Here is a 21,150-nt window from a genome sequence, read left to right on the forward strand (position 1 = left end):
CAATAAAATAACTCAAAACACTCAAATACATGGAGGCTAAATAGCATGTTATTAAACAACTAGAGGCCTGATGCACGAAATTTGTGCACGAGGAGGCCTTCCTTCCTCCGGCCGCCGGCACCGGCTTCCCTCTGGCACTGGGGAACTGGGCTTCCCTCTCAGCCCCAGCTTTATCCAGAAAGTCGTCTGGAAGGATATCTGGTCTAATTAGCATATTACACTTTTATTATTATAGATGAATGGGTTACCAATGAGATCAAGCAAGAAATTAAAAACTTCCTGGATTCAAATGAAAATGAACACACAACCAACCAAAACCTATATATAGTAAGAGATAAAGGAGGACACTACATAATGATAAAGGAAACAATCCAAAAAGAGAATGAATATAACCCTTGTAAACATTTATGTACCCAATATAGGAGCACCTACACATATAAAGAAAATCTCAGACAGAAAGGGAGTTGAGACATAGAGTGAGAGTGACAGTAATACAGCCATAGTTGGAGATTTTAACATTCCACTGACATTAGTCTTCCAGACAGAAAATTTCAAAGAAACAGTCGCCTTAAATGACACACTAGATTAGGACACAAAACAAGTCTCAATAAATTTAAGACTAAAATCATATCAAGTATCTTCTCTGACCATAATGAAACTAGAAATCAATCAAAACAAAATAAACAAATTAAAAAAAAACACCTGAAAAACACACAAATGCATGGAAGAAAAATAACATATTACTAAAGAAACAATGAATAGGTTAACATTGAGATCAAGGAAGAAATAAAAAGTTGCCTTTAGACAAATGAAAATGAACACACAACAACCAAAAATCTATTGGACACAGTGAAAGCAGTACTGAGAGGGAAGTTCACAGCATTACAGGCCTACCTCAAGAAGCATGAAAAATTTCAAATAAACAATCTAACTCTACACCTAAAAGAACTAGAAAAAGAACAACAAAGAAGCCCAGAGTAAATAGAAGGAAATTATAAAGATCAGAGAAGAAATAAATGACATGGACACTAAAAAGACAATACAAAAAATCCATGAAATCAAGAGCTGGTTCTCTGAAAAGATAAACAAGATTGACAAACCTTTAACCACTCATCAAGAAAAAAAGAGAGAGGACCCAAATAAATAAAATCACATAGGAAAGAAGTAAAAACTGTCACCACAGAAATACAAAGGATTGTAAGAAAATACTATGAACAACTATATGCCAACAAACTGGACAATCTGCATGAAAATGATAAGTTTCTAGAAACATAAAATCTTCCAAAACTGAATCAGGAGGAATCAGAAAATCTGAATAAAGAATGAAATTAAAGCAGTAATAAAAAAAAAAAAAAAAAAAACTCCCAACAAACAAGAGTCCTGGACCAGATGGCTTCACAGGAAAATTTTTACCAAACATTCAAAGAGGAACTAACACCCATCCTTCTCAAATTACTCCAAAAACTTCAAGAGGAGGAAAGACTCCCAAGTTCAATTTATGAGGCTAGCATTATCCTAATTCTAAAACTACAAAAGACACTACAAGGAAAGAAAATTACAGGCCAATATTCCTGATGAATATAGATGCTAAAATATTACCAAACCAGATCCAACAATACATGAAAAAGATCACCCACCAAGATGGATAGGGATTTATTCCAGGGATGCAAGGTTGGTAAAATATCCACAAATCAATAAATGTGATACAGCACATAAACAAAATGAAGGATAAAAATCATATGACCATACCAAGAAATGCAGAAAAAGCATTTTATAAATCCAGCACCCATATACGATAAAAACTCCAAGCAAAGTGGGAATAGAGGGCATTTACCTCAGCTTAATAGAGGCCATATATGTATGACAAACCCATAGCCAACATCATACTCCATAGGTAAAAATTACAAGCATTTCCCTTAACACCAGGAAAAAGACAGGAATGTCCGCTTTTACCACTCTTATTCAACATTAGAGGCCCGGTGCATGGATTCGTGCACCAGTGGGGTCCCTCAGCCTGGCCTTGGCCCTCTCACAATCTGGGACCCCTCAGGGGTTGTCGGATAGCCAGTTTCAGCTCAATCCCTGCAGGCCCGATCCAGATGGGAAGGAGCCCGATCCTGTGTGTTGAGCGTCTGTCCCCTGGTGGTCAGTGCATGTCATAGCAACAGGTCGACCAGTCGTTAGGTCGCTTAGGCTTTTATATATAGACTAGAGGCCCGGTGCACAAAAATTTGTGCACTGCGGGGAGGGGGGGGGTCCCCCAGCCCAGCCTGTGCCCTCTTGCAGTCTGGGACCCCTCAGGAGATAACAACCTGCTGGCTTAGGCCTGCTCCTGGGTGGCAGAGGGCAGGCCCAATCCCTAAGTGCAGCCCCTGGTCGGGCTCAGAGCAGGGCTGATTGGGGAGTTGGGGCGCCGCCCCCTGTCACACTCAAGGCAGGGTCGATGGGGAGGTTGCAGTGACACCCCCTGTCACACACAGAGCAGGGCCAATCAGGGGGTTTGGGCGCTGCCCCCTGTCACGCTGATCCCGGTGCCGGGAGCCTCGCTGCTCCACTGATTCCGGTGCCAGGAGGCATATTACCCTTTTACTATATAGAACAGAGGCCTGGTGCATGGGTGGGGGCTGGCTGGTTTGCCCTGAAGGGTGTCCTGGATCAGGGTGGGGGTCCCCACTGGGGTGCCTGGCCAGCCTGGATGAGGGGCTGAGGGCTGTTTTCCTGAAGTGAGTGACTGAAGCTCCCAACTGCTCCTTGTTTTCTGTTTTGTTTTGTTTTAATTCTGGGCCAGCTTTAGCTCTGAGGCCTCGCTGCTGAAAACATCGATACAATGTTGCGGTCTGGCTGGATGAATCCCGGCTGAATGAAAGCCGGTTTCTGGGGTTTTGTTTAGCTTCTTATTTGCAACATAGTATATAGTTGCTTAGAGTTGCAGCTGAGAGGCCGGCAAGTTAGGCGGGGAACGTTGGAGTCCTCAGTCACTGGAGCAAGCAAGCCTCCCTGCTCGCTTCAGTGCATGGCTGCCGGCTGCCATCTTGGCTGACAGTTAATTTGCAGAAGGATATGCTGATTAGCCAATGGGAAGGGTAGCGGTCGTACGCTAATTACCATGTTTCTCTTTTATTAGTGTAGATGGTACTGGAAGTCCTAGTGACAGCAACCACACAAGAAGTAAAAAATAAAAGGCATCCACATTGAAAAGGAAAAAGTAAAACTGTCATCATTTGCATATGACATGATACTATACAGAGAGAACCCTAAACTGCCGGGAGCCGGTCCATCCTTGCTGTTTCAAGGGACCTGGCGTATATGGCATACTGTTCTTAATATGTTTGCTCCCCTTCTTGGCGCCATGTGTTTTAACCAAGGTCACCTCTCCGAGAAAGGTTGTTTCCCCAGGTGGGGATCTTTCCCTGAGGTTAGGGAGGGGATACAACCCCTTAATCAAGTGCCAGGCGGGTGGTTAAGCTACATAATCTTTACTCCCTGGAATGGAGATAAGAAACGCCCTAACCTTTGTAATAGAAACTGACAGGATTAAAATGGCTGGTATAAATACGGATGTAACAAGACAATAAACAACACAACCTGATCAGATCATCATCAGAACCTCGTCAGATCCTAACCAGAACCTAGCCAGAGAACATGGCAAAAGATCCTGGACAGAACCTGGCTACAGAACTTCACTGGAGAACCTAGACAGAACATGGCAAAAGAACCTGGTGACTGAACCTGGCTGGAGAACCTGGAGAACCTGGCCGGAGAACCTAGCGAGAGAACATGGCATCAGAACTTGGTTGGAGATCCTGGAGGGAGAACCTCGCTATGCTGATGAACTGAACCCAGTTTCCATGTCATTCATTCTTCGCCGGCTCCGTCCACACTTTGGGGATCCCTGGACCGTTGGGGTTGGACCCCAACACTAAACATTTCACCAAAAGACTACTGGAAATGATAAATAAATTCAGTAAAGTAGGAAGATACAAAATATTCAGAAATCAGTTATATTTTTATACATCAATAATGAACTATCAGAGAAGAAAACTAAGAAAACAATTCCATTTAGAAGTGCATAAAAAAAATACCTTGGAATAAATTTAACCAACAATGTAAAAGACCTGTATTCAGAAAATTATAAGACACTGACAAAAGAAACTGAAGAAGATACAAATATGTGTAACATATACCATAATCATAGATAAGAAGAATTAAAATAATTAAAATGTCCATGCTATCCAAAGCAGTTTACAGATTCAACACAATTTCTATCAAGATACCAATGGCATATATTTCACAGAACTAGAATATTCCAAAAATATATGGAACCACAAAAGACCCCAAATAGCCACAGCATTCTTGAAAAAGAAGAACAAAGTTGGAGGGATCATACTACCTGTTATCAAAATATTCTAAAAGGCCATAGTAATCAAAACAGTATGGTACTGCCATAAAAACAGACATATAAATCAATGAATCAGAACAGAGAGCCCAGAAATAAACCCATGCCTTTATGGTCAATTAATATTTGACAAAGAAAACAAGAACATACAATGGACAGATAATGTGCAAAAAAATGAAACTAGACCATCTTACACCACACACAAGAATAAATTCAAAATGTAATAAAGACTTAAATGTAAGACTCAAGATCATAAAAATATTAGAAGAAACATAGGTAGTAATATCTCAGACATTTCTCATAACAATATTGTTTCTGATATATCTCCTCGGGCAAGGGAAACAAATGAACAAATAAACAAATGGGACCTCAAACTAAAAAGTTTTTGCACAACAAGGAAACCATCAACAAAATGAAAAGACAACCCACTGAATCGGAGAACATATTTGCTAATGATACACTTGATAGTGATATATTTGATACCCAAAATTTATAAAGAACTTATAAACTCAACACCAAAATAACAAACAATCCAATTAAAAAATGACCAAAAGAATAGACACTTCTCCAAAGAGGAAATACAAATGACCAATAGACATATGAAAAGATGCTCAATGTCACTAATCATTGGAGAAATGCAAATTAAAACCACAATGAGAGATTGCCTCACACTTGTCAGCATGGCTAACATCAATAAATCAACAAACAATAAGTGTTGGTGAGGATGTGGAGGAAAGGGAACCCCCATACACTGTTTGTTGGTAGGATTGGTACAGCCACTGTGGAAAACAGTATGGAGTTTCCTCAAAAAATTAAAAATGGAAGTGCCTTATGACCTAGCAATTCCACTTCTTGGAATATATCCAAAGAAACCCGAAATACTAATTTGAAAAAATATATGCACCCATACATTCGCAGTGCTACTTTTACAAAAGCCAAGACTTGGAAGCAGCCCAAGTGCCCATTAGTAGATGAGTGGATAAAGAAGCTGTGGTACATTTACACAATGGAATACAACCTGGCCTTAAAAAAAGGAGAAAATCTTATCTTTTGTGATAGCACTGATGGACCTGGAAAGTATTATGCTAAGTGAAACAAGCAGTCAGAGAAAGACAAGTACCATATGATTTCATTTATATGTGAAATCTAATAAACATAAGAAACTAAGAAACAAAGTAAATGCAGACTCATAGATAAGAGAACAGACTGACATCTGTCAGAAGGAAGGGAGGTTTGGAGGCTAGGTGAAAAAGATGAAGGGATTAAGCAAAGGAAAAAAACTCATAGACAATTAAAAGTATGGTGCTTGCCAAAGGGAAAGGGGAGTTGGGAGAAGTAAGAGAATTAAAGGGGGATTAATTGTATTGGAAGAAGACATGACTAGGGATGGTGAACACACAATACAATATACAGATGATGTTCTGTAGAATCATATACCTGAAACCTATATAATTTTATTAACCAATGACACCCCAATAAATTCAATTTTTAAAAAACAGTAGAGTACTCAAAAAAATAAGTAAGAAGACATAAGCAAACAACATAAAGATTTATAGAATCATTTATAAAATACCTGTGGGTTACTCCCTCCATTCGAGATATAACACTTGGTGAGTTTTCCTCCATCATCCCAGTCCCAATCATCATCATCATCATAATCTTCCTCCTCTTCTCCCTCATCTTCTATCTCATCTTCATTCATCTTCTCATTCACATTATTTTGCAAGTCTTCAAACAGATTGCCATCTCCCTCTTTGATTGTCTTCAAGTCAATGTTTTCACTAGAAATAACAATATTTTAGCATATTTAAACATACTCTAATTAGACTTACATATGTATTTATTCACAACATAATAGACTAAATCTGTAACAATAAAAGCCAAAGGTTCCCTTACAATATATCTGCCAATGAACTTAATTTTAGTACCAAGTTCTTCTGTTTTTCAGAGTTCTGTCCCAGTTGTCTACATATTCTCTAGGCCAGGGGTAGGCAAACTTTTTGACTCGAGGGCCACAATGGGTTCTTAAACTGGACCGGAGGGCCGGAACAAAAGCATGGATGGAATGTTTGTGTGAACTAATATAAATTCAAAGTAAACATCATTACATAAAAGGGTACGGTCTTTTTTTTTTTTAGTTTTATTCATTTCAAATGGGCCAGATCTGGCCTGCAGGCCGTAGTTTGCCCACGGCTGCTCTAGGCCCTACTAAAGAAGTACATCAGGTGTTAAATCTACCTCTGCCTAAGTCAGAATTTATATTGCTAACTTCTCTGCTGAAAGAACTGGCTCCAATCAATACTCCAGACCTGACTAGGAAAACTACTTACAGAGCTGCTTTAAAAGAGAGTAAAAAAAAAAAAAGCACCACAAATAAGAAAGTAGGCTTGATATAATTACACAGAAGAAGGGATTGATGCCCAGAGTAAAGAAAGCACAACTAATAGGGTTTGTTTTTGTCATGTGAGAATTCAGACCCAGGGTTACATATCTTCTTAGTTTTTCAAGAGAAACCAGGAATATGGATTTTTGTGTAAAATATCCCACTTAATTGGCAAGTTCAACTTATCAAAACACTGTGCTTATCAAACAAAACATGTCTGCACGTCAGATTTTACAGAGGTGCTACCAGTTTTGACTTTTCATGTAAAGAATGAGGACAGAAACCATATAAAACAATTGATAATATACACTACCAGCTTAAAAAGTCAGATGTGAGTTTAAATAAATTCAGATTATCAATTCTGAGTTATTTATTAATCACTAGGAGCCAAGCGCACGATTGCCCACCCACCTTCAGCCCTGCTTTGACACCCAAATCTGTTCATGCAGAGCTCCAGCGCACCTGGCCCAGCCCCCAAACCCTCTGGCCTTCCCTGGCTGCTTCAAGCCCTGACCTCAGTCCCTCCAGTCGCCTCTGGCTGGTCCCAGCTTCCGCCCTGTCCCCACTTCCGCCCGTCTCCAGAGCAACGCAGCGGATCCGCCCCCGTCATGAGGAGAGCGTGGAAGCCTCCCGCCTGCTGCGCTGTGCTCCTTCCCCTGGCAGGTGGGCCGTGGGACACGCAGAGTGCAAGCAGTGGGTGGTGAAGGACTGGTGAGGGGGGCGCTAGGAGCTCTCACCCCTGCCCTCCCTGGCACGGGATGGTCCTGCCTCCTCCAGGTGCCTCCCCACTTCCGCCCATCTCTGGAGCAACGCCCAAGCTATATGTTAATGACGTGGTCGTTACCCGTTACAGCATCCCGCTCGTTAGCATATTAACCCTTTACTAGTATAGTAATTTGTGCATTCGGGGGTGTCCCTCAACCCTGCCTGTGCCCTTTCGCAATCTGGGACCCCTCGGGGGATGTCCACCTACTGGCTTAGGCCCGCTCCCCGGGGGTATTGGGCCTAAGCTGGCAGTCAGACATCCCTCTGGCAGCCCAGGAGCCCTCGGGGGATGTCCACTTGCCAGCAGGGAGCAGGCCTAAGCTGCAGTTAGACATCCTTAGCACTGCTGAAGAGGTGGAAGAGGCTCCCACCACCACCGCTGTGCTGGCAGCCGGCAGCCTGGCTTGTGGCTGAGCGGAGCTCCCCCTGTGGGAGTGCACTGACTCCTGCATTGAGCGACTGTCCCCTGGTGGCCAGTGTGTGTCATAGTGACCAGTCATTCCCAGTCGTTCTGCTCTTAGGGTCAATTTGCATACTACCCTTTTATTATATAGGATAGAGGCCTGGTGCACGGGTGGGGGACAGCTGGTTTGCCCTGAAGGGTGTCCCGGATCGGGGTCCCGCTGGGGTGCCTGGCCAGCCTGAGTGAGGGGCTGAGGGCTGTTTTCAGGCTAGCCACATCCCCTTCAGGGTGGGGGTCCCCACTGGGGTGCCTGGCCAGCCTGGGTGAGGGGCTGAATGTCTGTCTGCATGCTGGCCAAGCCCCCCAGCAGGAACCCTCACCCCATGGGAGTGTGGCCAGCCTGGGTGAGGGGCTGAGGACTGTTTTCAGGCTGGCCACACCCCCTTCAGGGTGGGGGTCCCCACTGGGGTGCCTGGCCAGCCTGAGGGCCGTTTTCAGGCTGCCCACAGCCCCTTCAGGGTGGGGGGTGGGGGGTCCCACTGGGGTGCCTGGCCAGCCTGGGTGAGGGGCTGATGGCCGTTTTCAGGCTGGCCACGTCCCCCAGCGACCCAAGCTCCCAGCCTCTCTTTTTTTTTTTGTTCAGCTCCTCCTTGAGCGGAGGCCAGGGCGGGCTGGAAGCAGGTATCTGGGATTTATTTATCTTCTATAATTGAAACTTTGTAGCCTTGAACGGAGCCCAGGGCCAGCCAGGGTAGGCGGGAAGCTTGACTTCCTCCATCTCCGGGGCAACCCAAGCCTCCTGCTTGCTCCAGCTCTGTGGCCTCTGCCATCTTAGTTGGGTTAATTTGCATACTCGCTCCTGATTGTTTGGTGGGCGTGGCTTGTGGGTATAGTGGAGTGGCAGAGTGATGGTTAATTTGCATGTTTCTCTTTTAATAGTTTAGATGGTTTACAGAGCTCCAAATCTTTATTGAACAAATAGTCATTAAACACCTACTATTTACTAGGATTTCATAAACATAATCCATAAGTTGACCCTTCATTTGCTAATAACCTAGAATGGCATGTTAAAGTTATACCTTCAATAGTACTGGGGCTTCTCAACCTTGGCTAGACAATTCTTTGTTGTGGGAAGTTGTTTTGTGCCTCATAGGACTGTTGGCAGCATCTCCAGCCTCTACCTACCAGATGCTACTAGTTCAGCACCATCCCCAGTTGTAAGAAACAAAAATGTCTCCAGAAATTGCCAAAGTCACTGGGGGTGGGGAAAGGGGAAAGGTGGTGGACAGAATCCATTGGTTTACCTTTATAATATCCAGTGATAGATATTTCCCCTTAACTTCTTCCCTTGGGCCTTTTATATTCTTATGTGTAAACATAAATCTGGAATGTCTTTCTCAATTCTCTGGCTAAATCCTACTTATCCTTACAGCATTAGTTTACTATCACTTGCTTAGGGAAATCTTCCGTATTATTCACCCGTTTCTCCTTTGTACTACTTACCCAATTCTAATCCAAATCTTTTGTCTAATTTTTTAAAATACATATTTTTATTGATTTCAGAGAGGAAGGGAGAGAGATAGAAATATCAATGATGAGAGTCATTGATCGGCTGCCTCCTATTGGGGATCGAGCCCACAACCCAGGCATGTGCTCTGACCTGGAATCCAACCATGACTTCCTGGTTCATAGGTCGCTGCAAAACCAATGAGCCAGGCTGGACCAGCCGATTTGTCTAATTTTTTAATGTTTTCCCTGCTAGAGTGCAATCTCGGTGTCAGAGTAGTTTACACCAATGTATCCCTACCAACTAACACTATATCTGACACATAGAAAGTGATCAACATATACTTACTGAAAAAAATCTATAGTTAAGAAAATTGCCGAAACCGGTTTGGCTCAGTGGATAGAGCGTCAGCCTGCGGACTGAGGGGTCCCGGGTTAGATTCCGGTCAAGGGCATGTACCTGGGTTGCGGGCACATCCCTGGTGGGAGATGTGCAGGGGGCAGCTGATCGATGTTTCTCTCTCATCGATGTTTCTAACTATCTCTCTCCCTTCTTCTCTGTAAAAAATCAATAAAATATAAAAATAAAAAAAAATAAAAAAAAATAAAATTTACATGCAATGAAGCCTTACTATAAACATAAAGTAAAAATCATTTTGTTGAAATTCTAAGTTTCATTTTGCTTTATGTGAAAGTTATCCTTAATAACTTTTGCTTCATATCCCACATTCAATCTACCACCAAATTGTCATTTCTATCTGTAAAATATCTCTATGACCTTATCTCTAAATGTCCATAATCTCTGAACTAAATTATTTTTATTACTTTTGTACTGCTCCCACTCTGCATTCCAAAATCATCTTCTCCATAGCAAAGTGATTCCTTTAAGTCATAAATCAGATTACATCATTCCCCTGCTAGCATCCCTCTATGGCTTTCTAAGCCCTAGAATATCTCAACTCCTTACCATCACTTGTAAGGCTCTACATCAAGCATGTCAAACTCGTGGCCCTCGGGCTGCATGTGGCCCACAACGAGTATTTTTGCAGCCCAGCCAATATAATGGTAAGTAAGAAACGTGTTAATTAAAATTTTGTAACTTACTTTTTACAATATCCTGTTATACATAATTATTAATAATGAACTACAGTAGGTCCTCAGGTTACGTCGGAGATCCGTTCCTACAGCGCGACGTCACGCGATTTTCGCCGTAAGTCAGAACCCACCTACATAAGCACCTATGTCACTCACATGGAGCACATACACAGCAGTAATGCAGTGAAACAGTAAAAAAAAATTTAAAAGAAAGATAACAATTCCTGACCTTTACTTGTGGTAAATAAATAATAAAAAACATAAAGCACATATGTACATACGTCAAAATGACGGAACTTTTTTTTTTTTATAAATAAATGGGAAATGGCGAGGTAACCACGAAACGAGATACATCGAGTCCGAGGTAACCCGAGGACTGTCTGTACAATGTTCACTAATGACTGATTACTATAATCTTGTTGCATTCATTTCCCTTACCCGCCTTACGTGCAGGAGCACCATTTCTCTCCACTAATACTAACAGCAAATATTTTAGTGGCCGATTGCCATGGCAAAAAGTTCAATCATTATTTGGTGTGCACAACAGGAAATATTTCGCTTTTGGAGAACAAGAAAAATAGGTTTATTTGTGTTATGCTTATCAATTTGTGCAGTTATTCAGTGTCTGGTAAGTTAATGTTCAAGAAAAAATGTTAATTTTTATTAAAATGTTGTATTATTTTATGTTAACTAGAGGCCCGATGCACAAAATTCATGCACTTGTGGGGGTGGGGGGGAGTCTCTCAGCCCGGCCTGTGCCCTCTTGCAGTCCGGGAGCCCTCGGGTGATGTCTGACTCCTGGGGTGGAAGTGGGAGAGGCTCCCGCCACCGCCACTGTGCTCGCCAGCTTCTGGCTGAGCGGGGCTCCCCATGTGGGAGTGCACTGACCACCAGGGGGCAGCTCCTGCATTGAGTGTCTGCCCCCTAGTGGTCAGTGTATGTCATAGCTAGCGGTTGAGCAGCCTCAGCATATCATTAGCATATTTTGCTTTGATTGGTTGAACAGACACCTAGACAACCAAACACTTAGCATATTAGGCTTTTATTAAATAGGATTACTCATTTATCTCAGCCCTCTGTACTCAGCATGTCTCTATCGAAATAAACCTACATTTCTATGAAAATTGAAGCTTTTGTTTTTTTGTGGCCCACATAAACTTAAACCTTTTTTATTTGGCCCATGTTAGCCTTTGAGTTTGACACGCTTGCTCTCCATCATCTGGCCCTTTTCACTTCTATATCATTACCTACCAATCTGCTCAACTACCTCTGCTGTGCTCTAAGCACAATGGCCTATCAGTGGTTCTCAACCTTTTGGCCCTTTAAATACAGTTCCTCATTGTTGTGACCCAACCATAAAATTATTTTCATTGCTACTTCATAACTGTAATGTTGCTACTGTTATGAATCGTAATGTAAATATCTGATATGCAGGATGGTCTTAGGCGACCCCTGTGAAAGGGTCGTTCCACCGCCAAAGGGGTCGCGACCCAGGGGTTGAGAACCTCTGGCTAGATAGATCTTCCTTTCACAGCCAGGAGGGATCCCACCCTGGGGACTTAGCACTTGCTGTCCCCTCTTCCTGAATTGCTGTTGTCTCCCCTTTTCCTGAGGTTAACTCATTCTTGTAAGTCAGATCTGGACTTAACCCCTCCTTGACCAAATCATAACTTAAGTCTACAAACTGACTTAAATTGTTTGCATAGTATATATAATTATCTGGTTTTTAAATAATACCTCTTTGTACTTAATTGTCTGCTCCACCTCTCAAGTAGAAGGTAAAATTCAATGACAGGGACTCAGTTTGCCTTGTTCATCACTACCTCCAGCGCTGAGGACAGAACCTGGCACATAGCAGGTGCTCACCTTACTGTCAACATAAAGTAAGAACCGTTTTTAAACGCTGAATTAAGTTACCAGTAAGGTGCAAAAACCTGTTTCCCAATCGCTATGCCCAACTCGGCCTCTCAGCAATGCCAACCAACCTGGGAACCCTGGACTCCCCTGACAAGCGGCTTTCGTGAACTCTGCCATAATCTGGGACGGAAATCAGGGCTGGGATGGAGAAAGACGCGAAAGGCTGGGAAGAGAGCCCCGGCGCGATGCACCACCAGCCTCCCTCTACACCAGCGTTAACTCCCTCAAGGCCCGGCGGCGGCAGAGAGAGCAAAACCCCAACAAAGTCGGTGTACTGCACCGCCTTCTACCTGTCGGAGGAGTCCGCGTCGTCGAACTGCCCGGGAACCACCCGACTCATCAGCAGCCGCCGGTAGTCCATGACGGCACGCGCGGGGCGTCAGCGCCACCAGAGGAGCCACACAGACGGTCCAACCTCACGGCCTCTCCGAGGTCGTCCGCCTCGCAAACCGCGCTGCAGTCCCGATGCCAAAAGCGCGCCACGTGCTACAAGGATTTAGGATTTACAGACCCGGTACCGCCGCCCCCGGATCGAACGGAAGCCCCGCCCCCACCGGAAATGTTCTACCGGAAGTCCCGTCCCGCGGCCCACTGAGAGCCTGCGCACGGAGGACACACGGAAGTGTCAAGCGGTTCGCCTTCCTCGTTGGGCCCGCCATCCCACCTGGAGGCTTTCGTTTCTGTGTGTCTTTCTGTAGAAAGGCGCGCCAGCCAAGCCACAGGTTCGGCCTGGGGGGTTACATCCGCATGACTTCCCACTCTGGTAACAGACTTCGGAGTCCCCAGGCCCGGGCCCCTGGGGCCGGAGCCCGGCGTGCGCCGTTCCCCGCCGGGATTGGCTGGCGCGGCGGGGGCGAGCGGACGTCACACTGGAACGGTTCGTTGCGCTTGCCTCCCGACGGGGGATTTCGTAGGAAAGGTTGGAAAGTGTTCTTCTCCCTCCCGCAAAACCGGTGCGGGGGGGTGGAGCACGAGATCCTTATTGTGGGTATAAGAAACTGCTTGGACCCTGGAAGTGAGCACGCTTTTGCGATTCAAAGAGTTTGGCGCGTTGTTTTGAGGTGAAAATGAGAAGTGCTTGTAGAAAGCTGGTTTGTCATAACGGCTGAAAAGAATTTAAGAACAAAACCTTAGAGTTTTGACTAGTAACTCCACTGACACCTCTTTTTTCATTTTTTTTTTTTCCTGCATTACTCTCTCAATTATTTCGTGCGGATCCCGCCCCCTCGGTCTCCGCGGCGCTAAGAGGCTGGGCCGGGTGGTGCGGGGTTGGGGCGCCGGAGAGGCGGGGCTCGGACCCGAGAGGAGACGCCCCTGCGGCCACCCCCTCACTTTCTTCCCGCGAGATCCAGTGACACCTCTTTTGACGCCGGTCTTTAAACAGCTTTAGAATATCTCTGGAAACATTTGAATAAATATTTTAAAAGTTTAACGTACATCCGGTAAGATCGGAATGCAAGATGGTAAAAGTAAGCCTAACAAAATAAATCGGCGGATTGTGCCCTATGAACAAAGGTGTAAACGTGTAATTGGAAGTTCTAGGTTCCCAAATTTAAGAGATAAGGCCCTTGCAGTTTTTGCATTTGGAAATTAACGATTTTTCAAACTCCCTTCACCACAACCTAGGCAATATTTATGTGTTTGGAAATAGGGAAAAATTGAGCATAAAGTTGAGCCATTCACCAATCCTGACTAGCCTGCTAGGCTCAGTGGCTTTTTTATCCTTAACCAAAGGATGATGTAAGTTTGAAAAACACTAATCCTCAATAAATTACTTATTAATTTGATAATTCAACAAAGTAAACCAGGCAAATGGTAGTGACTGTAGATTGGGAAGGTTTAATAGAAATAAATAATTGGAATGCTGGGTTAAATTAATAATTATCCTGGACAACACTGGTCCATTTGCTGTAGGGAGTATTGTAGAACATAAATGGACTCTTCTAGAAGTATGTGTAATCTGAATATAAACACTAACACGTTTGGAACAATGGTTAAGACTAAAACAGTAAAACGAATAGGTATTTAATTATGAGAGACTTAGACTAAAGATATTAGGAATTTAAAAAATAGGTAAGTGGTTAGATAGGAAAGTTTAGGAGAGAGAAACGCTTTCAAGGACAGACTACTGAAGTGGTAAGGAGCATGACCTATTTGCAGGAAAGTGAACTTGATCCTACTGGAGCAGGGGAGTATTGGCTAGGTAAAGTGGGTTCAGGCTATGGAAGACATAGAAAGTCAAGCAGAAGAATTTGAAGTCAGTGTGATTGGACATCTTTTCCATCCCCACCCCCTAACAGACTTGAGGAATTATAAGAATATGGACCAGAGTAATGATCTAAGGGATGGAAAGAAAGCATGGGTTATGAAAATCATTTTTAAAGGAAAAATGGACAGGACTTAGACAATGAGGTAGAAGGATGCCAAGTTTTCAAACCCCAAGTGCCTGAGGGAACATTGATTTACAATGTTGGATTTGACTTGATAAAGAAATATTCAAATAGCAATTATTAAGTAAATAGAAATGCAGTCAGTGTTTGGTGGAACCTAATAGGTCTCTGATAATATTTTGTGAATATCTTTTGATTAAATAACTTAGAGATCCCTTCACCTTCTGGGTCGCAAGTCTTTTCGGTAATTTTCTTTTGTCCAAATTATTTACTACCATACAAAGTTACCATGGTATGGTATACTCTAAAATTCTTTATTTTTTCAATAACTTAGCAAATGATATTTTAAAATTTAGGGCAGTGAACTTTACTGCTTTCTTATTGTGCAAAGGGAGGGGGGAAGTTTTTTGTTTGCATATGCTAAAAGACCTTAAAATTATGTGTTTTTTTAAAGAAGCCTTCCATCATTCAACAGTTAGGAACAAGAAATATCAAAAAATTTGGTGATCACCTTCAGATCCTGTATAATTTGACATGGATGTTTCTCATGAAAAATTAGAAAGCATGTCAGAAGTGGATGCCATGAATTTCACCGGTCTTTCTCAAGATTTCACTCACTCAAATTCTCCCTCCTATATGGAAACCAGCAATACGACTTCAGACTTGTCTCAGGTGTGCATTGCTTATGAGGTCTGGGAGATACAGATGCATTTAGCATTCACATTGTGTTCCGTATGAACATTTTTTTTAAAAAAAATATGAGGAACAGCCCTAGCTGGCTTGGTTCAGTGGGTAGAGCATCAGCCTGTGGACAGAAGGATCCTGGGTTCGATTCCAGGCATTTACCACGGTTGCAGGCTCGAGCCCAGGCCACTCATGCAGGAGGCAACCAATAGACTGTCTCTCTCACATTGATGTTTCGTTTTCTCTGTCTTCCTTCTTCCCTTCCACTCTTTCTAAAAATCAATGGAAAAATAGCCTCAACAAATATACAAAGAACAATAAAGGAATCTCCAGTGGAGGCATAGAAGAGAGGAATGGTGGAACTGGTTTTCAAGAAAGGTAGAACTTTACAAACAGTGTTAAAACTGATCCTTTCTAGTCTCTTCATGAAGTCCCATGAGTATACCAGAAGACATAGCCACAACAACTACGTTAGAGAACAAGAACACAAGGAGCCTGACATCTGGTCTATTTTCATTTTGGAAAAAATTTGGTCATAGTATTATGATGTTAATTTGGAATAAGTTGCTGTGTACTGACTTGTAAAGAATGAATGTTTTAATTACTTATATAAGGAAGTCCTCCCTCTTTTTTTAATAGAAAATTTATAGACTAAAGGCTTAGTTTAGCTAAAAACAGTAATATTGTGTAAGACAAGAATTAGAAGTGATCTTTGAAATTCAATGAGTAATGGAGTACCAAGAAGTTTGTATGAATATAACATCAATACATGTGAATATTGCTATTTTATTTTTCAAGTATTTTATTCCTGATACTTTAAAAATCTAATTAGAAGGAATGATCTGAATTAGCAACAAGTAAAAAAAAAACATAGTTATATAATTCAGTTTTTATTGTACTTCAGGTACATTCAATAAGTGGAACGATGCTATAAAAAGCATATTGAATAGAAATTTGTAACCAGCTAACTTTATAAGAGAGAAGAACTTTTTTAAAGCGTCATTTAGATCCACATACTTGATATACTAACAAAAACTACATAGCAATGTACATATACCTTTAGGAGAGGCCAATGGTATTTGAAGTATTCATAATGCCTTTTTTATTATTAATACAGAATGAAATAAAGAATGTAAAAAAGGAAAATGAGTCTAAAATCACACTTTCTGAAGAAATTTATAGCACACTGGATGATGTGTTAGGTGGTGAGTATCTCTTTGTTGGCAATATATAAACAGAAAATAAGATTTTTTGTGTGTCCTGTGATGATGATAATAATAAGAGCTAAGTACTGTGCAAAGCATTTTATATACATTATCACATTTATAAACAAGCCTATGGAATAGGACTTTTACTTCTTTGTAAATAAGGGCTGTTTTTATCTTCATTTTAAAGATGAGGCTCAGAGAGTAACACAAGAAATACAAACCATAATATATTTGACTATATTAAATTTTTAAAAATTTGTGTGTCCAAATTATAATCAAAGTAAAAAAGCAAGCCACAGTCTAAGATACCTGTAATGTATACAATCGACAGAGGATTAGTATCTACAATAAAGAACTCCAATAAGAAAAAGACACATATAACTCAATTTAAAAAACAATAACAAAAAAAACAACAACAGGCAATGTATATGTAGAGCTGCCATAACGAAATACCACAGACTGGGTGGCTTCAGCAATTCAAATTTATATTCTCACAGTTCTAGAGCAGTGGTTCTCAGCCTTCTGGCCCTTTAAATACAGTTCCTCATGTTGTGACCCAACCATAAAATCATTTTCATTGCTACTTCATCACTGTAATGTTGCTACTGTTATGAATCATAATGTAAATATCTGATATGCAGGATGGTCTTAGGCGACCCCTGTGAAAGGGTTGTTTGACCGCCAAAGGGGCCGCGACCCACAGGTTGAGAATCACTGTTATAGAGGCTGGAAGTCCAAGATCAAGTTCCTGCAGAGTAGGTTTCTCCTGAGGCCTCTCAGTTGGCCATCATCTTGTCCTCACATGGCCTTTACTTCTGTGCCTCCCTGGTATCTCCTCTTTTTATAAGGACACCAGTCATATTGTAGTAGAGCCCCACCCTTATGACCTCTTCTATCATTAATTACCTCCTTAAAGGCCCTATCTCTAACTAATATGACATTCTAAGATACTGGGATTAAGCCTTCAACATGTGAATTTTAAGGAAATGATTTCATTCCTAACAGTATCTAAGAGGCAGATCACAGAAAAAGAAACCTACAAGACCTTTAATACCTAAAAAGATGTGCATTAAAAAGACCACAAAATGCCATTTCATATGTATCAGTATGACATGTTGGAGAGATGTAGAGAAGGAATTTCTATGTCCTGGTAGAAGTATAAATAACCATTTTAGAGAATAAATGTGCAATATCTAGTAAAGTTGAAGATATATTTTTTCTATAATATATTTCTTTTTTTTTAAATATATTTTATTGATTTTTTACAGAGAGCTTAACACATAAATTTATGGTCAGCTAATTATTATTTTCTTTTACCTCTTTCTAATGAGATGTCAACAGTGGAAATTATTCACAGGATATGCTAACTCGTGCCAATTGACACCAGCATTTCTTCCTTCAGACAATGTGAACCCATTTTCAAATATCATCAGACAAAAGCATTTAATGATAAAATGCTAACATTTCAAAATTTGATAGGCAACTTACCTTACACAGAGAAGCCAGAATTGCAAAGTCATGTTTATAATTATGCAAAAGACAGCAATATTAAGGAAGATTCATTTAAAGAAGAAAATCCAGTGGGAACTAGTACTTCCACAAATGAAGACCAACTTTCTCATGAATATGAATGGCAACCTCCTAGAAGCCCATCTGAAATCCACTGCAGTAGAGAGACACTGAAATTCATGGAAATGCCACTAGCTGAAAATACTGCCAAAGAATCTACCCTCAACTCTGGTCAACCTGAAAACTTCTTGTGTAAGGAATATTTATACAACAATGTTGAAAAACCATTTTATCAAGAGAATAGCTTTAACCTGTATGATCTGAGAGCTGATTATGAAACAAAGGAGGTAAGATTATTTTTCTCTTTCCTTCCTTCCTTCGTTCCTTCCTTCCTCATTCTTATTTCCTTCCTTCCTTCCTTCCTCCCTTCCTTCCTTCCTTTGTTCCTTCGTTCCTTCTTTCCTTCCTTCCTTCCTTTCTTTCTCTACACTCCAGTGACCAGACATTATATAACTTAATATATGATTATCCCAATTCATCCCACACCTATCCAGCACCACTTCTACTTATTAGGATATTATTGACTATATTCCCTATGCTGTACTTCACACCCCCATGACTATTTTTTATTGCCATTTTATTGTTCAGATTTTTTCTTCTTAAATAAGATTCCATTTCATATAATACTGGTTTGATGGTAATGAACTCCTTTAGCTTTTTCTTGTCTGTGAAACTCTTTATCTTCGATTATAAATTGCTAGAAGCCCATTGCACAAAATTTGTGCACGGGTAGGGTCCCTAGCGGCTGCTAGCTACCAGCTGCTGGCTGGGGCCTTCCTTCGTTCCACACCACCCCCTGGTGGTCAGCACACATCATAGTAAGCAATTGAACTCCCAGTCAGTCGAACTCCCAAGGGGACACTTTGCATATTAGGCTTTTATATATATAGACTAGAGGCCCAATGCATGAAATTCATGCAAGGGGGAAGGGGGATCCCTCAGCCCGGCCTGCATCCTCTTACAATCTGGGACCCCTTGGGAGATGTCGGACCTAAACTGGCAGTAGGACATCCCTCTCACAATCTGGGATGCTGCATGCACCAGTGACTGTACTTTTCATACAGGTGAAAGGCATCTTGCTGTTGAATGGGCAGTTACATTTTTTTTGCCCTGATTATAAAAAGTAGTACATAACATGATCCTTCTGAGACAGTAGTACCATTTCCCCCCTTTTATGGGTGGAAAAACTGAAGCAGAGAAAAGTTAAGTAATTGGCTTTGTCACATAGTTATAAGTGTCAGAATCAGGGCTGACCACAAAATGTGCAAGCCAGAGTCCATGCATGTCATCGCTGCATCTTGTTTTTTCAGTGTTAGAGTGGCCTTGCCAGGTTTTAATGTTTAAATATAAGAGACTGTTCCCAATATATAGGGTAGGGCCCCTAGGCCTGGCTGGAGATCAGGGCCATCTGTAGGGCAACCAGCGGGCAGCCAGCGGGCAGGGCATTCGGGGGGGCCCCTCTAGCACCTGCCTTGGCTGGCGACCTGGCGCCGCCCACTGGTCAGCCCTGCCCCCCAATCGCCACCACCAGTCGTCTCCTCAGGGGGCAGGAGCTGCCCCAGTTGGGGCAGTGCGTGTCATAGCGACCGGTCATTTCACCGGTCATAGTGCTGTTTGGTTGATTTGCATATTAGGGTTTTATTAGATAGGATAGCTTTGCAGAGTAAAGTAATCTTGGTTGTAGGTCCTTGCTTTTCATTACTTTGAATAGTTCTTTCACTCCCTTATGACCTGCAAAGTTTCTGTTGAGAAATCAGCTGACAGTCATATGGGAGCTCCCTTGTAGGTAACTAACTGCTTTTCTTTTGCTGCTTTTAAGATTCTCTGTTTGTCTTTAATATGTTAAGCACCCACCCTGTTTTGTCTTCTGGACAGAAAGTATAGTGTCAGTCACCGGTGACTGACATGGGGCTTAACATGTTAACCTTTTGCATTTTAATTATAATGTGTCCTAGTGTGGACCTTTTTGAGTTCATCTTGTTTGGGACTCTCTGCACTTCCTGGACTTGTATGTCTCTATCCTTCACCAAGTTAAGGGAGTTTACTGTCATTACTTTTTCCAAATAAGTTTTGAATTTCTTGCTCTCTTTCTTTTCCTTCCGGTACTCCCATGATGTGAATATTGGTACACTTGAAGTTGTTCCAGAAGTTTCTTACACTAGCCTTATTTTTTGGATTCCATTTTCTTTACTTTTCTGTTCTGATTGGGTATTTTTTGCTTCCTTATATTCCAAGTCACTGATTTGATTCTCAGCTTCATCTATTTTACTGTTGATTCCCTATAAGTTATTCTTTATTTCAGTTAGTATAGCCTTCATTTCTAACCAGTTCTTTTTTATGTTGTTGAGATCCTCTCTTAAGTTCCTTGAGCATCCTTATAACCAGTGTTTTGAACTCTGCATCCAGTAGATTGCTTATCTCCATTTTGTTTAGTTCTTTTTCTGGAGTTTTATTCTGTTGTTTCATTTGGGCCATGTTTCTTTGTCTCCTCATTTTGGCTACCTCCCTGTGTTTGTTTCTATGTATTAGGTAGAGCTACTATGTCTCCAAGGCTTGGTAGAGTGGCCTAATGCAGTAGGTCTCCTGTAGGGTCAAGTGGCATAGCCTCCCTGATCACCCCAGCTGGGCACTCGAGGTGTACCACCCCACCCCTGCCCCATATGAGCTTTACACCCTCATGTTTTAAGTTGAGTTTTGATTGCTGTTGACACATCAATGGGAGGGATTGACCCAGACCAATCTGCTCCAAGGATTGGCCATGACCACTGACCAACAACCTCCATCCACCTTGGAGGATCAACTGCAGGGACCTACCACATAGAGCATGACTTACT

At 41.9% G+C, this 21,150-nt stretch overlaps 2 protein-coding genes across 4 annotated transcripts in view; one reads left to right on the forward strand and one right to left on the reverse strand.

The window, feature by feature from the left end:
• The window catches only part of RIOK1 (RIO kinase 1), a 59,028-nt gene extending 46,044 nt beyond the window's left edge, over positions 1-12,984 (reverse strand). For 2 of the 3 annotated variants that reach the window (XR_002826813.1, XM_006105203.3), the window contains exons 1-2: positions 12,756-12,984; positions 5,970-6,177 (exon numbers count right to left, since the gene is read on the reverse strand). Coding sequence is in view for 2 of the 3 variants with exons in the window: in XM_006105203.3 (XP_006105265.1) it covers positions 5,970-6,177; positions 12,756-12,826 (279 nt within the window). In the remaining variant the exon portion in view is untranslated. Of the gene's footprint in view, positions 1-5,969; positions 6,178-12,285; positions 12,305-12,755 lie in introns of those variants that run through there. The other variant, XM_023746280.1, reaches the window with a different exon arrangement.
• Positions 12,985-13,069: 85 nt separating this feature from the next.
• The window catches only part of CAGE1 (cancer antigen 1), a 77,500-nt gene continuing 69,419 nt past the window's right edge, over positions 13,070-21,150 (forward strand). The window contains 5 exon segments of the mRNA XM_014447398.2: positions 13,070-13,480; positions 15,310-15,527; positions 16,657-16,744; positions 18,079-18,113; positions 18,115-18,603. Coding sequence (XP_014302884.2) covers positions 13,213-13,480; positions 15,310-15,527; positions 16,657-16,744; positions 18,079-18,113; positions 18,115-18,603 — 1,098 coding nt within the window. The 5' untranslated portion in view covers positions 13,070-13,212.

Source organism: Myotis lucifugus, unplaced genomic scaffold (genome assembly GCF_000147115.1).
Source record: "Myotis lucifugus unplaced genomic scaffold, Myoluc2.0 scaffold_650, whole genome shotgun sequence".
Taxonomy (NCBI): Eukaryota; Metazoa; Chordata; class Mammalia; order Chiroptera; family Vespertilionidae; genus Myotis; species Myotis lucifugus.